The following is a 17,452-nucleotide window of genomic DNA, read 5'->3' as shown; positions in this document are numbered from 1 at the left end:
TGTTTGTCTCTTTAGTGAATACTGAAGGTACTGGAATAATCACTAAATACTTAAACTACTTTTTTTTAAACAAAGAAAAAAAATACTTCAAGACTAGAGCAAAGTCAAATTAAAGCTAAAAGATGTATCTATGTTCCTGCAAAATTATTAATGCCAGTCAGTGACTGTCTTCTCAAAGGTTCTTAATGTAAATGTAAGGGGAGCATTCCAATAGAATAAGTAATTGACTGCTATTCAAAACTGCTTACAAATATGAGTATTATAAAACCAGTAGAATGGCAATTACAGTCTGTGTGGAATATTAAATGTGCTTCTTTGCATGAAGTAGGCCTTTGTTATGAGCTCATTTTATAGGTGAGCCAGTGTAGATTGTTTTCAATATGAAATATGACAGGCAGTTGTATTAATAAAATCTTTTTGCACATATTGTCATCTCTTAATATGCAATTAAGCACAGTTTTAAATCATAAGATAAATCATACTGCAGTGCAAGAGAAGAAAATTAAAAAGCACTCCAAGTATTTTGTCATTTTTTCCTAAGTTAGTGTAGCAAGGTGGTGCTAGCTATTTTAGATTCAAATTTGGAATACTTCAGTTCGTGTTATTTTTCATTCTTGGCCATAATGAATGAATATTTTGTTTCACCCTTAAGAATGAATTCTTGAAATTTAATTTCATATCATTTAACAAGTGCAGAAAATAGGTTGCTAGCTGTTATTTCCAGGCAGAGCAACTGTTTTAAACTGTTACCAAGACTATGAGGTAAACCAGTAATGATACAGACTATGAGTTGCAGTGAGCATGTGATAATGTCTTCTCAGAAAAATATGTAACAGAACAGAAAGGCTTCAGATAAGAGCAGCAGATTTAGAGACATGTAAGGTCATCTATTCTGAGAGAAAGGAAGACTGTGATTTAAAGAGGAAACAAATGAGAGATTACAACACACGCATACAATGCAGAGAAGATACCTTTGTTCAAAGGTAACACCTGGTATATTTTCTTTCCTGTCTTCAGATCCTGTGCCAGAAATTTCTTTCTACTTTTTCCATGTGGACATTTCATGAAAGAGTTAGCTCAGTCCATTCTGTGAGCTAATTCTATGCAACCTTTTTGTCCTTCTCAGCTTTAACTTTTATCTTTGGGCTATTGATAACACTTCAGATGTGTTTCTCTCTAAGGCATTAACTTTCAGCCAGTATTTTGTGATTCTCGGAGGATCTAGGTCTGATGGATCCTAAACAGTGAATAGGAATGGCAGGTTCAAAAAATACTGTGTTCTAACCTTTATCATGTTCTTAGAAAATGTCATTAGAAGATACTGCAATTTATGCAAGAAACCCTGGATGTGCTAAAGAACTGGAAAGCTGTTACTGCTCCTTGAAAGATCTTGCTTGGTGTTTCTAAATGTTTCCAAAACTCTTCTAAGTTTGTCAGGAGGAAAAGGTGACACCTGAACAGATGGGAAGACCACGTATAAATGGAATAACTTGTCTTGTCACAGTAGTATTCCACCTTCAAGTGTTGATTGCTCTTAGGAACAATGCATGTGGATTACATCGATAAAAAATATTTCAAATGCTACATGCCTGATCTGTTGAGCTTGTTTTCTGGTACAACTGACTGTGAGGCAAGAAACAGGGTTGGTTCAGGAAGAATGTGCTGCTGACTATCTGACTCTCCATATTATTACAGCAGATAGGTAGCAGGACACTATCTGTCCTGCTAATGGTCAAATGTATTTCTTCTTTTTTGCTGTTGTGCACATTTGCTTGGCAGTAAAATGTGTCTTAGGACAGAAAACATGAACTTAGTGCTCGAATAGAGCTCTGAAATAAAAGATGTTTGTCCCAAATGATGATGATTTACAACTGCTGAGTGAAAAAGGCAGAAAACTGTCTTTTCAAGTTCTACTACCCTTTTTCAGCATTAAGAAAAAAAATCACAAAACTTTGTATGATTTCGGTTGTTGGTAACTTTGTCAGTTATCTCTAATAAAGCAGCAAGAGCCATTGACTTTATCCAGAAGAAAGTCTTGTGTCGCATGCTTAAGCACTAGCATAAGATGAATATACAGTTTGCCACCGCTTTCATTCTTGCTGTTGGAGAAATATGGTATATTGGGAGAATTACTCCTGGAACTGCTTTAATTCTTTTAGTCCAACTCATTTGAGACTATCTGTCTTGGGAATTTGGCAGTATTGAGAAGTCACCTGGGAACATGGTGGATTGGAACAGATATCAAGACATATTTTATTCCGAAAAGAGTTTACAGCTATCCTAGAAAGCTTCATGGGAAGGTAAAACCACAGAGTGGTAATGGCCCCAGTCTGACCTTGAACAGTTCTGAACACTAGTCTGACATCCCACTGAGGGAACAGTAGGTGGAAAAAGTCTAATCCTTTATGATTAGGGAATTCTTTCAATTCTTATTGGCCAGAGGACTGAGGAGGGCTGTTAGCGTTAGGTTGGAGGTTGGACTCGATGACCTTGAGGTCTCTTCCAACCTAGAAAATTCTGTGATTCTGTGTGACTGAAAAGAGCATTAAATGAACCATAGTTTATATGTGGTGTTAATCACTCCGTCTTCTGTAGGGATCTAACATACATAACATTAAGGAAAAGAGGCGGACCTGTGACACAACCAAACGAGAAAACCTTAAGAATTTGTGGACTGGAAAGCTTAAAACCATTTCTAAGTCAATGGCTGTATGCCAATATAGTGTAAGAGGACCTGAATTAGATTTAAATGAGTTAGGTCAGGTAGCAGAAACAGTCACAGCATGAGTTCCTTGTGGGCTAATGTGCTGTCATCAGAGAAGCTTGAGGGGATGTATTGTATACATACCTAAAAGCCATTAAAATGCAGCAGTAGTCTCTCTCTTACTTGTTCATAGTCTGAAAATTGCTGTATTGTCCCAGGATTTTTCTCTCTGCTTTATGAGTGCTCTTGCAGAGAATATGGATGGTAGCAATAGAATGTAAAAAAGCCCAGATTCAGATAGTGACTTTTGTCTAATGACATAAGTTAGACCATTAAAACAAGAGTTTTATTAATATTGTAGCTGACGTCTTTCTCTGGTTAGTAGATTACTAGTCCATGTAGCCTACATCTTCTAATAGCTAAAAATTTGCTAGGTGTCTAGTACAGCATAACAGAGATGATCTATGCAGTTTAATTTTGATAGCATTTGATTTTGTTTCTTTTCTCCTCTTTTAATGAGTCAGTCCATAATGATTTCCTGTCATATTTTTCTTAATGTAATTTGTGCAGTCATCTGAAATCGTTTTGAAGATTTATGTGGCCTGTCTTCAGTGCGAGTTGTTAATATTATCTTTTAATACCTTGCACTGTAGTTTTAATCCTTACTAATAAATTAAGCAATTATGTTAAATTGCATTAAATGTACAACATTATATCTGTTTAAAGTAACACAATTCTATAGCTGAGAAAAGAGGAATGCCATTGTGTTGCTAATGGCCCTTAGAGAAGTATTGCTACATTCCTGTATGCATTGCCTACCGGTAGTCATTAAACAGAATTAACTGATAGTAAATAGATTTTTATGCAAAATAAAGTAGCAGGTATTTTGAATTGTGACATCTGGTTCACAGTTAGAAGGGAGTAATTGTTTATTTCTTGTTCCAGACCAATCTAATTAAAAGAAATCTGCCTCAAAATGAAGCTTAGCTATCATTTTGGAAAGTTAATTCTCCTTCGCATTGCTGGAATTTTTCTAATCTTTTCGGTACACATTCATAATAAATATTGTGCCGTGTCTAGCATTGCATTCTGATTGCACAGTAAACCTGACATTAGCATTGCATCTAGTGTGCTGTGTGCTCATTTAATAATTGGCAGGCACTGTGGCACTGGCAGAAAGAACAGAATGATCTTTAAGAATGTCAGTTACCTTAGTTCTTCTAGTATGATGTGATTTGTTCTCTTACACCAAAGGTCATGTGCTGCCTTAATGGTGGTGAGGATTAGGGACTGTTTTCTGTAACCTCCTTGAAATCGTGTTAAGCTCCACAATTGTTTGGTAATTGTATGTGCCACGTTCTAATTGCATTTTAAACTCTGCTTTTCATACAAGCAGCATGCAGTGTTTCAGAATTCTTAAATACTGCCTTGATCCCGTGGGAAGATCAAATCAAATTTTAAAAAGAAAATAAATCTATTTTGTTCAGATTCAGAATTCAGAGACGCGAAAGAGTTTCTGGTGATGAAAAACAGCGTATGTGTTTCAGATTAGTGTGGTTCTGTTCTTGGCCAAGAATATGGTCGTGCCAATGGGACACTTTATTTTGCCTCCTATTTTCCTCAGATGGGGGAGGGAAAAGATGGAGAAGAGCTTAAAGGGTGGAGATTGGGGTACTGTGGGAAAAGGAACGGCAGGGACATCATGAGGACACTACAGCCTCAGGTGAAAGGTGGGTTTGAACTTTTTCTACAAAGTTTAGTTCCACCAAGTAGAAGTATGTTCTTGACTTCCAGCAGTGTCATGGAATGATACACTGTTCTATTCAGTCTGTTTTATGCTACTGTGATGTACATTTTATGCAACTATCATAACACATCCCCATAAAGGACAATTTTCTTACTGGAAAATTCAGTTTGCTAACATTCATCAGTGTCCCGTACAGGCCTCAGTAGGTATGTTTATGTCAGCATTCTGTAATAGCTCCAACAGGCACCTCAGTCATTTGTCTAAAATGCTGTCTTTTAGGTTTCTCAGTGCAGATGCTGTTTCACTGGGCTTTGTTTAATTTATTTTTTTATTTTGACTTCAGTCATACAGTTCTGGTTGGGCAGTTGTTTCTAATGACTGCTGAAATTGGTGCTTCTGCTTTAAACTATTGTGATACCTCTCTGCACTTTACCTGCAACAGTCTGCTTTTGGGTGACTCAGTGAAATGCAGTACACTTCTGGTTGTTTTTAGCATTATTGTTCTTAGGTCTTTGGCGTAGTGTGGACAAGATAAAATTGACTGTCTTTTTCTTAGGATACTCAGCTGTAAGGTGCCCAACTCAGCAGCGCTGCATTGTCCTTCAAATGAGTTCTGAGAAGGACAGAGGGGCCTGTACCTCTCTGTGAGCTGTCAGCTCTAGGCAGTGTTATTGATCTGTACTGGTATGTCATAAAAGTTATGCCACAGATTGAAAAATCATATGCTTCTCCTGCCATGTGTAAATCTTTTGAATTTTTCTTTAACTTCCTTCTAGATCATTTCAAATCCTGACATTCCCAGATCCATCATTTCTAAATGGCATCCTGCTAGCACAATGAATGACTGTTGTTGTAAATGGCTGTGTGCTTGCTGAAAATGTCATTATACATCCAAATTTTGACCTAATTTTATACTCTCTAGCATCTTTTCCTTTAGTTAAGGCCAGTTGTGCCGTTGTCAGGTTACACAGGAAAGATGCTTGGAACAATCCAGATTGAAGATTTGGCCATGCACAAAGTATGACTTGCACAGCAGAGAATGTGCCCCAAGGCTAACATCTGACATCTAACTATTCCAGATTTGAGTATAGGAAGCCTTTGGAGTTTGTTTGGTTTGGTATGGTCTCGTATATTTCAGTAATAATAATAATGCTCACAGATTTCAGATGTTTTCTAAGAATTCTTCCATGATTGTTTCTGATGATACTGTAACTTAGAATTGTAAGCAATGTTTTGTACACAATCCTCTCTGTAAAGTTTTTGCATTATTTTCTCCTTCAGAAATAGAAGCCAACTTGGTTTTCTTTCAAACCATTTGTTGTCTAATCCCTTTCAAGTTTACTTTTTTTTTTTTTTTTTTTTTTTGTATGTTTGTCAGGATGCTACAATTTTCAAACAGCTGTAGAAGTTTGTTGGTTTCAAAAGAATCTCTCTAAATGTAGCTGCTTTTAGAGGTACCCCAGCTTGCTGAGGGCCAGTCTTGAGCTGCATATCATTGCTTTCCAGCGCTGGTTCTGCTGTGACATTGAAAGTTCCAAACTGCTGCTCTGAAGCTCTTAAAAACCTGTGTTTTTACACTTCTGTACAGCTGTAGCACTTAAAAATAAACAAACAAATAAAATAAGTGAAAACTTCTAGAAAACTACTGGTCTGGAGTTTTGCGGGAGAGTATAATGTGAAATTAATGGAAAAGCAAATTTGAAGGAGAAACCATATTTACTCACAGCCATACCATTTCGTTTCTGTAAAGCCTAAAAAGATTGTGGGAAGCAATCTGTTCAATTCTCTATTTTGTCGTGTTTTAGGCAAAGGAGTAATTGCTCCTAAAATGAAGCTTTACAGCGTGTATATAATCTCTCAGATACACTGTGGTGTGCTCTTTCATAAAATTTTATATTTTGCATGATTTTCAAGTAGATATCATGTTTCTATAATTTCTCACAAATTTCAGCTGAATAAGCAACATCATTTTCATGTGATTGAATTCTGATAATCTATTCAAGATTTATTCTACATACACATTCCACATAATTTGTATACATTAAGTAAGTAACTATCACTGCTTGTCTGTCCTATCTAATTTTCATGAAATCACAATACCCTAACTTGCCTCTCAAGGCTTCCTGTTAAAATTCTGCCTTTGATGGTATTCTCTGAAAGCTGAGAGGAGGTTATGGGTTTTGTTGACATAATTCTAGTGGAAAGCTGGTGTTTTATGCAGATACTAGTGTTGCTGAAAAAACATGTTTTGTGCCTTATCTAAGGGAAATACCCATTTTCAGCAGCTAGTTTTTGGAAATGTTTTATTTATATGAAATTTATATTGTATTAATTTATTTGAAATATAAATGTTTTTCTGAAGATATTTTCTGTAAAACAAAATGCAAGATTTATGCCAAAACAAGAGGAATAAAAAGTAGATAAATAAAATGCTTTGTCCTAAACCAAAGACAAAAGGTTGATTAAGATAACAGTGTCTTGAACAGTCATTCAATATTCAGCCTCTGTCCATGGAAGAGGAAGAATAACTGCTGAATTGGAAGGAAGCCTATCGTCTTTAGCATTCCTTTAGCATATCCTTTTTTTTTATTTATGAAAAGAATACAGAGACTTTGATTCATTGGATAAAAGTGAAAGCAAACGTCATTTTCTTCTTAAAAATCTTAGGCTTGTGTCCCAACCAGCTTTGTGCTTTTCTTCATATAGGACAATGTCTAGAATCACTCTTCTTGCTATTTGGTAGGTTTTTTATCTTGTTTTTTGTGTTTTTCCTATTCTGTTTTGCTGCAGCTAGATACGAGTTTTGAATAGGTATTGTGCTTTCAGTTAGTCTGAAAACTCCTATTTTATTTTATTTTTTTTCTGTTCAGACTTTGTGATTGGGAACCTGGAGTGGTTCTCTTTGGCTTTGGAGGAAGCTGACTCACTATAGCTGATGAAGTTTGTTCTGCATAGACAGCAATTGTTTGGTGGCTTCCTGAGCTGAAAATAATCTTTACTTTCCCGCAGAAAGGGAGGGGATTTTTTTTTCTCTGAAGTAACATGGTGTTGGTAGTGTGTAGGGCAGTAAAGAAGACGGGAAAAGAGGCAGGGGAACACAAGAGTGGTTATGCTGTCGGACCAGAGGCCAAATATTCTGCTTCTGACAGCCATTAAAGTAGAGGTTTAGGGAAGGGTCTGAAGATCTTTACAGCAATATTTCCCCAGTATCCAACAATCTGGACTATCTAAGGTGGAGTTTGTCTGTTTGTACATGCATTTGTATACATAACCTTTCACGCCATGCAAACTTCCAGCATTCGCAGTGTTCTGTGGCAAGCAATTTAAATACACGTTGTGGGTTTAAACTACTACTTTGATTTCTTGTCAGACCAGCCATCTGTCACTTGCTAGTTTTATTTAATGCTTTTCATCCCTCATATTGGAAGAGGTGATTTTTTTAGTAAGTCAAGCTGAATGAGAGGCAAGTGTATCATGCTTGTAGAAAAACAAAAAAGCCCTGCGAGATGAAAAGCATGTTCAAAAGACTTCTTTTCAAAATGAATGAATTACGATAAAGTACTAATGAGCATATATCTGACATTACTCTCAGAATTGTGTTTGTTAGAACCACTAAAGCAAAGTGACTTTTATTTTCAGTACTTTTGTGCATTCTCCAAAGATACATACATTTGTGTTAACAAAAATTATGAAACCAATACAGAATCAGAGACTGGCTGAGGTGGGCAGGGCCCTCTGGAGGCCATCTGCTCCAACCCCTGCTCAAGCAGAGCCACCCAGAGCAGGCTGCCCAGGACCATGTCCAGGTGACTTTTGAAGGTCTTGGAAGAGGGAGACCCCACGGCCTCTCTGGGCAGCCTGTGCCAGGGCTCTGTCACCCACACAGCACAGAAGTGCTGCCTGAGTCTCAGAGGGAACCTCCTGTGTTAGCAACAGCACAGTGGTTGCCTGGGTTATTCATACACTTGGTAAATGAAAGAAACGTATGTTAGAGTATGAAGTGATGTTGTGCATGCATTCTCTCTCACATTTTTGCTAAAACAAACCTGTCATCTTTAAGGCTGACCTAGGGAATTGAGTGGAAACTTAATAGACAATTGAGGCCATGAATGTGGTTCTGCCTGGGAAGACAGAAGGGACAGTCCATTCAAACATCAGCTGTAATCAAAGCACAGTAGGGTTTTTGGACAGGAAAAACTTCCTTCCCATTGTTGAGAACATTTGAAGAAAGAATATGAGAGCCCTCTCCTGTCCTACTTCTTTCTTTCCTCATGAGCACTACCTAATAAATGGGGAAACTTATGGGATGACAGCTTATATGCTTCCTGATCTTTAGGTTACTTTTTTTGTTATGTTCTTCTAACTTGATACATGGCTTTACCTTCTAATTGTAAAATCTGGATGCTCATGTGCTGAGGCCTCTGTCTTTTCTTGGTTTCCACTTGTAGTTAGTACCTCATTCATAATAATCATCATCCATTGACTCCCTGAAAGCTAATCAGAACATAAGCAGAGAAAGAAAAACAAATCCCAAATAGGAGCTTAAAGGTGGGGTATCAGGTAAGGCAAAACAAAATGTGTTACAGTCTGTTATCTCAGATTTTTATGATTTTGATGGAAGTTGAAAGTCAACATAAATTGTGTTAAGGGTCCCTTTTGGAGAGAAGCGTATGTCTGAACATCTGAAGAAGACAGAAGAACTTATTATGTTTTATAGATGAATTGATAGGCCTATTTTCTCCCCTTTCCCTTTATTTTTTATTTTCTACTTTTAGTCACAGTGCTTTTTCCTAAGAGTTTACAGGTATAGAGGCATTTTTTTTCTCTTCATCCAGGAAAAAAAAAAAAAAAAAGAAAACCTGCATACTTTATTGCTGGTATGTTTAATTTCTTACAATCTGTTGCAGAAATCATAATACTAGATAAGAATAATATTGCTTAAGAAGGCCTGGGTATTTCTTGAAATTCAGTTTTCAAGGACTAGTACCAGTGACCCTGGTAAATGATGCATGGAAGAGGCACGATGTTTCTGGGATAAACATCTTCCCCTTGGGTGATAGAATTTAAAGGGCTTGTTCCTTTTGCTATCAGAAGTGTTTTCCATGGTATGCCAAATTACCATTTCTGGACAGACAATTTTCAGAGGATCCTTACAGCTGCTTCTCAGACATCTCACAAAAAAGCCCAGGGTGAGTCTGGCTGGGATGTGCAAGACGATGTTGACAGAATGTTGCTCAGAACTGTAGTCACAGCACGCACTGTAGCAGCAGATTCATTTGTTCTGAGAGTTTAACTGACATTCTCCCCTCTTCAGTTGAACTTTCACAAACATTAGTTATTCCTTGAGCCTTTCTGCAGGCAAGTTTTGTCTTAATCTGTAAGTGGAATGTTTGAATCTCACTGAGCTACTTGAGGAGAAAGTGATAGCATCCATAAAGACATGAAAAACTAGAATTTCAGATCCCATTGAACAAAAGATCAAAAAATGCTTTGAAAAGACTTTATTTATTATTATTTTTTAACTATAAATTTAAATAAGGAATTGTAGGGTGCATGAATTTTGCTTTAAATACTAAAAGAGTGTGTAAATCAGTTTGAACTTCCTTGGCAGGTGAATATTGATGTGGGTAATGGAGATTATGATTACTGGGAGTGATGTTAGGGAACTATGCATTTCAAAAACACAAAACAAAAAGCAATTAAAGAGAAATGCTAATCAGCTAAAGACTGTATCCTGAGGCATGGCAATTTGTAAGGTAATTACCTTTTAACAAGAGACAATGGTATTAAATTCAGAACAAAAAGATTTCCTGTAAAGTCTTTCATGTGTGCCTGCCTTTAATACTTCAGAGATGCTTATCAGCATGTTATTTAAACACTAAACAGCAATTAGGGATACCCTCAGTTACCCTACTGTCTGCTTTCTTATATGATGGGTGCTGTTGTTTTTGTGCCAACTAAAGAGGGGAAGAATCACCTCCCTTTCCCTGCTGTCCATGCTGCTTTTGATGCAGCCCAGGATACGTTTAGCTTTCTGGGCTGCAAACACTCATTGCTGGCTCATGTTGAGCTTCTTGTCAACCAACACCCCCAGGTCCTTCTCATTCTCCTCTCAGCCTGTATTACCCAGCTTGTATTTGTGCTTGGGATTGCTCCAGCTCAGATGCAGTATGCAAATGCATGAGCTAGTTGTGGCCCAAAGCAGGGAGCACGTGGCCAGCAATGTAGTAGGCTGCTGGACCTCCCTGCTCCAGGGCACCACTGGGCTCCTGCTCACTTGTATTGCTCCTTGGAGCAGTCTCTGTGTGACCTGGAAAGAGTGGCATGGGCTGTTTTACTAATAGCATGAGATTCCTTATATAAATGCATGAATGCTGATTAGCAGATCATTTAATGCAGCCAGGAGATCCACACAGTCCTTTGTTTCTATCTTATGTAAAGCTCAGTCTTATATAATTAATAATTTTTAAGTTACTTTACTTTGAAAAAAAAAAATGGATTGAGAAATCAGAACAAAAAAGTAATTTCAAAAGTTAAATTAAAAAAAAAATGAAGTGTTTGCAAAATACGTTTTATTGTTAATAAACATATTTCCAAATACCTCATGAGGAAAAATCAGCAAGGACTGATCCCATCAAAAAAAAAAAAAAGTGTCCAAAACCCACAGTGCATACCAATCTGATCTGTAAAAAGTATGTTTATTTTTTTCTTTAAATTCTTTCTGAAAAAAATGGAGTTCATGTAAGACTTAATTAAAATTGGTATAAATATATATTGAAATTAGAGTCTATATAGAAGGTTTGCTTTATGAACATACCTCTGAACTTTCTGGATGGACTAGCTTAGTGCAAGGGTATGTATGGACGTGCACAAGTGCATATTCTGCTTCTCACTTAAACACATTGGTAAGCAAGAAGAATAGGTTTGTTATCTAACTAACCATTGGTAGCAGTAAAGATATTCCTCTACTAATTCTGTGGCATAGATTTACATTGGTAGTAATTGCATCAATTAGCGCTACACAAAAACATCTGGGAAAAGAACTGGAGACATGTTTTGTTCAGATTATTAAATGGGTTGGAAAGGTTAATAAGCCTTGAGCCAGCAAATGTTCTAGACTGATATTTTTCTCCTGGTATTATAAAACTATTTTGAAGTGCCTTTGTCCCCTGAAAAGCAATTACCTCAATAAATGCTTCCTCCGTGCCATCAGACTTACCCTTTCTGTGCGGCTAAACCCATTTTATTTTAGTGCAGTAGTATTTGCAGATGAAAGGTAATTAGCTAGCTTGCGGTTTCTATTATCCATAATCAATTAGATAGTTTACTAAGTCGCAATTAGTTGCACTTTTTGAGACCCAATGAAAGTAACAGTTGCTTAACTGCTTGGAAGAGCCTGAGGTTATAGGGATAAGTGAAGTGACATAATTTCCTTTCTAAAACCTTTTCTATTGATTACTCATGTGAAAGGAGGATCTGAGTGAATTTGTAAGGCCAACGCTTACAAATCAAACAAAGGTTTTTCCTTGTACTTCTAATACCCAAGTTACAGCAGCTAGAAGCATAGAACTTCAAATTATGTTTCTGCATAGTCATTTTTCTCATCAGAATCATAGTTTACCATTGTATGTTGTTTCTTTTTCTATAATATTTAATGAGGGACTAACACAAATTAATAATCTGTGAATACACTGTTATTGAGGGAAAGAAAATGTATTTTCAGAGTGCTAGCCAAATGGTGATGACATGATGGTGCACAACAGAAGGAAAGAACCCTTTAAACCATGCACGTTACAGTGTCAAGTTATAAAAAGGATTTTCCTAATTGTACAGTTGGGTTTAATTGGACTTCACAAATACTTAATATTCTGCTTTTAATTTTTTTTGTTATCTGTTGTGATAAGAATGTCAGTTTTGAATGGGGGTGGCTTTTGGACTGCGGGTTTTTTCTTACCAAGTTATAGAGAGACGTAACTGGAACTTGCAAGGCTAGGGATAATATTTTCATCAATTATCCTAATTTTTATGATGTCTGGAAAACACAGCAAAATGACTTTGCCCCATCAAGGCTTTGCAATCAGACGGCTGTGGTGTCTTAGTGTTGTCCTTGACATAGGAGGTCAATACCTGAAAGACATTACGCTGGGGAGCCTCAAACACAGATTTTAGGTTTAAGAGAAACACAAAGTAAACATTCCCCTGAACCACCATCTACTGAAGGGGCCTTACCAGGAGAAGGCAAAATGCTGTCTTTTTATTAGATTCTAGTGGGATCAAGAATCGCTTGCCTCATCTATAAAAGCAATTGTTACGTAATAAATGTTATACACTGGAAAATCTAGCAGTATATGGTTTAGGGTGGTAAAATGATTTCAGACTGATTTCATAGACCTACGTCAAAGCCTAGACCTTAGCTTTGTACTCTAGGCCTAAATAGTTGTTTAGGTTTGCTAGAGCTATTGGTCCATTTTCTATGATTAACCTCTGAGTTCTGATCAACCAGCTACCATAATTGCAGTCTTTTTCAGAACAAGGTCATCTAATGTTATTGATAGATTTTACTGTTAAGCAGGACGTAGAATTTCATTCCAAAAAGATAATTCCCCAAGGTTTAAGGTTTTATCTTATCAGTTATTCCGCATGTACAGCAGAGATTATAAAATATCAGATTGAAACTGTGGTTTCCAAATACAGGACAGTTGCATTTACATCAGATAGCACTGATGTTTATAATAAATTCTAAGCTTGGTCAGCAAGCTTATTTGACAAACTGGCACTTCCCCTTTGTAATTGGGTGAGATATGGATAGTGATTTGGACGTTTTCTACTGAGAGTAAGAACCCTGACTTTTTATTTGCTTTCTAGAAGCATCATATGCATAGATGACAACTGAGAGAATTTTTACGCTTTTCATTTCTCAGAAAATGAAAATCCACCAACTTTAATTATATGCCTAAAACAAAGCTGTTGCTGTTGATTTGTAGATCATTATTATATGTCACCACATGTGAATAATTAGGTAGAGAAAACCTTCTTTGACTCCAGGACAGGAGGTTGTGCTGACCTTCGATATGGCAGTTTGATTGAGTTAGTTGTTTGGCTGTTACCACATAGAGGAAAACATTTCTTAGAAGTAATTGTGTCTGAATATGTAGCCATTCTAATTATATAAATACTACGTATTACTGCAAATTTTAACATTATTCTTTAAACTGTCATCTGAGATGCTGGGCTTTTGAAACATTTTCACACTGTGCTTATGCATTGATTTTCCTTTATTCCCAGATCCATGAAATATATGACATTACTCAGTATGAAAATATTTTTTCTTTGTTCATGATTCTGGAACAACTTCTTCAATATCAGACAGAAGAAAGTAATATTTCAAGCTTGGACTATGATGGAGAAGAAAAAATCAAATTTCTGAAGAACCTTGATCAAATTATTCTTCACCTTTCAGATGAATTCCCTTTGTTTTCTTTATATTTATGGAGAGTGAGTGTTCTTTTGAACTCAGCTCAAATACAAATTGATTAAAACAACCAACCTACTTCTTAACAGTGCCTTTGTTGTGGGACTGCATTGGAAAATGTTTGAGCCAGACAGGAAAATTGTAGTTATTGGAAAACATTTACTTTAAACTGCAGCAGTTTCGGAGATAATACAATTTATTTCCACTTTTAAATATACAAGAAATGTAATAATCCAGATGCTGTTTTGAATAAAAGCTATTTATTGTAATGGAAAACAATATGTTGGTGTTTGCATACACAGTGAAAATGGTACCAAAGAAAAATGTTTCAGGTGATGCTCAATATGCACTATGAACTTTAAAGCCAAGAAATAATGGGTGTGTAGACCTAGGCTTCCACGTTAGGAAACAAAGAGTTCTGTAGCTTCTGTGTGCATGGGAGACATTCGATGGTTGGGCATATTGATAATACGAAATAAAAGACTGAACATCTGGAAAAAAAAATGGCAATGACATGCTCAGTATGATGGAGCAAAGATTGCTGTCTGATAATGGAATCAGAAAAAAAAATGTTTATTTTTAAACTTGGTAACTTATCAATACCTATTCTTCTAGGACAGTCTTAGTTTCTGATTTAATCAAAATAATTATTATCTGAGCAAAATAAAATCTGATGCTTAGTTTTACAACTTTCTTATTCTCATTGTATATTGCTTGGCTTTCCTCTGTGTGTGTAAACAGTAGGCCGAATTTACTCTGAGTTGACTAATGATTTCAAAGATTGTCTGATTAAATTTAACTCCTTTTATGATCACTTTAAATCTTTCTGTTCAAAATTAGTGAACATTGATAAAATCTCATTTGTATGGTTACTTGTTTATTGTCCTTTTTTACATTTCATTTTTGTGCAATACAATTGTATTCATAGTAATAATTAACATCACATGTTAATAGAAACATAAAAGGCCTGTAAAATGAGTTCAACAATAGCTTAACTGATCCAGAGAAGATTTAATAAATTGGGGGTGGAGGTGGTGGTAATTTTTATAATGACAGCATTTTTTCTAGTAGATAGACAGCATTTGAGTTTCATTATGTCTCCTTGTAGTGTATAGTCACCAAAAATCTAAAACATTTTTAGCATTTGTCCTTATCCTTCCCCTTTTTAAAGACCAATTTTTATGTCCAAAAATTATCTGAAACATGGCATTTTCAGTACTGTAAATAATTTATCTTGTTAACTTGGATGCACTTGAGATAATAAACCTATTTTTTCTACATAGGTAAAAGATTTTTTTTTGGTATTTGCAAATCCAGTTATTTTGATGTTGAATTGGCTTGTGAAAGATATTCGTATAATTGTTTATATACTGTACAACATTGTTATGTTTTTTAAACTTAGTATTTGGTATGTCATAGTGTAACATTTGTTTAATCCTTTCTTTTAGCAAACTTTCTTTCAACAGAAGTCTATTTTATTTGCAAAGCAAGTGTTCCAGAATATTCACATTAGAAAATTAGAAAATCATATAAGTTTAGCCAAATTAAAGAAAATAAAGGTAAGTAAATAAGGACATATGTTTGGCAGCCACTCAGGAACTACTGTGCTTTTTTTTTTTTTTTTTTTTTTTTCAACTGTTCTATTAATTCTTGTTTGGTCAAGGTAAAGGATCAGTTCTTCCACATCCTTACATCATTCCTGTAACAGCACTGAAAGCATGTTTACAACAAGATCAAGGAAAGGGGAATAAGCAAATGGGAACTGGTATACAATTGATGTAATAATTTAAGCAATATTCAGTCATTTTAGCATTAAAAAAAAAAAAAAAAAAAGAAACTTCAAAAGTGTTTTGCAAAGAAATGATATCACAGGAGGATACTGGAATCTGAAAAACAGCAAAATGAGTTTTGTTTCAAGACTCCTGTTCTGAAAGAGAATGGTTTCAAAAACAGGTTGCACACCACTGCATATTTCCTGATCTGTTGTTGGTCAATTAATATTTTTTTGATTGATGTCTTTGTTTTCTTCCTTGCATATTGTACCATTTTCTCACCAGCAAATTCTCAAGGCCACTGGAAGAGCAATGGTTGTTTGGAGAAATATACGCATCCTTCATCAGTTCTGAAAAAAATGCTGAATCAAGACATGGCTTATAAAATCTGACAAGAATGTGGATATTTGGTTTGCAATTTTGAAAATGCTGGGGCAGGATGAGAGTCCCCTTTGTAATACCATTGTAGCAGTTTAGACAATTACTAGCAAAAGTACTATTAACTGCTCTCTGGAGCTCAGTCTTCTGTTTCAGTGCAAAATTAAATAGTGTGGTTAATCCATGTTAGCAAGCCCTGTTTTAGCTGTGGTGGGAGCAACAGCCTCTGCAACCAGGATAGTTATTAGTTTGTCGTCTTGTGTTTCTTGAAGAGATTTTTCACCAAGATGGGACTTCCCTCAAGATGAAGATGCACAGATGTGGATGTTTCGATGTCTCCATGATGTTGAGATGTCTAATTAAGACAAACTTTAAAAGTACCCTATTATTTTGCGCTGGATCTTCAGCTGCTACCGCGAAGGTGTGTAGATCTTCTTTAAGTGCTGTGTCACATTCATTGTCTTCGTGTAAATGCCTCTGATACCCTGGAGCATCTTTAGTGGCATTGTCACTAAATGCCTCTTTTTTAGTCAACTGAGTTGAGCAGGTAATACAGTCTTAAATATGTAGCCCCTTATGACAAGAACATGCACTTAGGTGTCTTAATGTGAGAACTAAATCCTACCCTTGATATATCTTTGTTTTTAGGAGTAGGATGTCTTAGATTTAAGTCCAGACTTTTCAAACAATTTCTGCTTTTGTCCAGTAACTGTTAGATGTGATTCATGTGAACCATCACTGTATTTAGTTTTGAAATAAATTGAGATGATAGAGCCAGTCCTCGGAGTTAGAAATTATAGGCATATATTCTGAAGTGAGGTTTTGCATCGCAGTTGGAGGAAACCTTCCAGCAGCTTGAACTTCCTCCAGGTCTTACAGTATGTACTAAATAGGGACGTCAACATCCAGCTTTTAAACATCTAGCCTCCAGAGAGGATTCCCAAATCTGGAGAAATTACATATGGTCTTTGCTGAATGGAGAAAGATGACTCAAAAGAACAGTTTAGAAGCCCCATGTGCTGAGCATAGCATGTCCGAGAGCTAAAGACTAGGAAACTCTAGAAGAACTCTGAAAGAAGTCTGACTTGTTGCTCCCTGGAATGTTTGACCTGGGTTAGCCATATGGGTTTACAATTAACAGTTCAGGGATATTTCTTTTGTCTTGCTGATTTTCTTTTTGTGAATATATGTATGTTAGAATTTGGCAAAATGCTAATGTTCTGAAAATGCAAAGTATTTAGGGTTTTATATAGATGTATATGTGTATATACACACACGCTGACAAATTATATATTTCTATGGTCAAATTAGCAGTGCTTGTTAATTAGTAGCCAGACAGCTGTTTATGATTTTGTAATTTGTTACTTTGCCACATTCAT

The 17,452-nt window shown here is 36.0% G+C and overlaps 1 protein-coding gene across 1 annotated transcript in view; it reads left to right on the top strand.

The window, feature by feature from the left end:
* MEI4 (meiotic double-stranded break formation protein 4) overlaps positions 1–14,717 on the top strand; it is an 82,835-nt gene extending 68,118 nt beyond the window's left edge. The window contains exon 6 of the mRNA XM_084514897.1: positions 13,737–14,717. Within this exon, the coding sequence (XP_084371023.1) occupies positions 13,737–13,988 (252 nt within the window). The 3' untranslated portion in view covers positions 13,989–14,717. The remainder of the gene's footprint in view (positions 1–13,736) is intronic.
* Positions 14,718–17,452: the final 2,735 nt, after the last annotated feature.

Source organism: Aythya ferina (genome assembly GCF_964211825.1).
Source record: "Aythya ferina genome assembly, chromosome: 3".
Lineage (NCBI taxonomy): Eukaryota > Metazoa > Chordata > Aves > Anseriformes > Anatidae > Aythya > Aythya ferina.
Note: the sequence above shows the minus strand (reverse complement) of the source record. Positions and strands in the feature narration are given on the sequence as shown.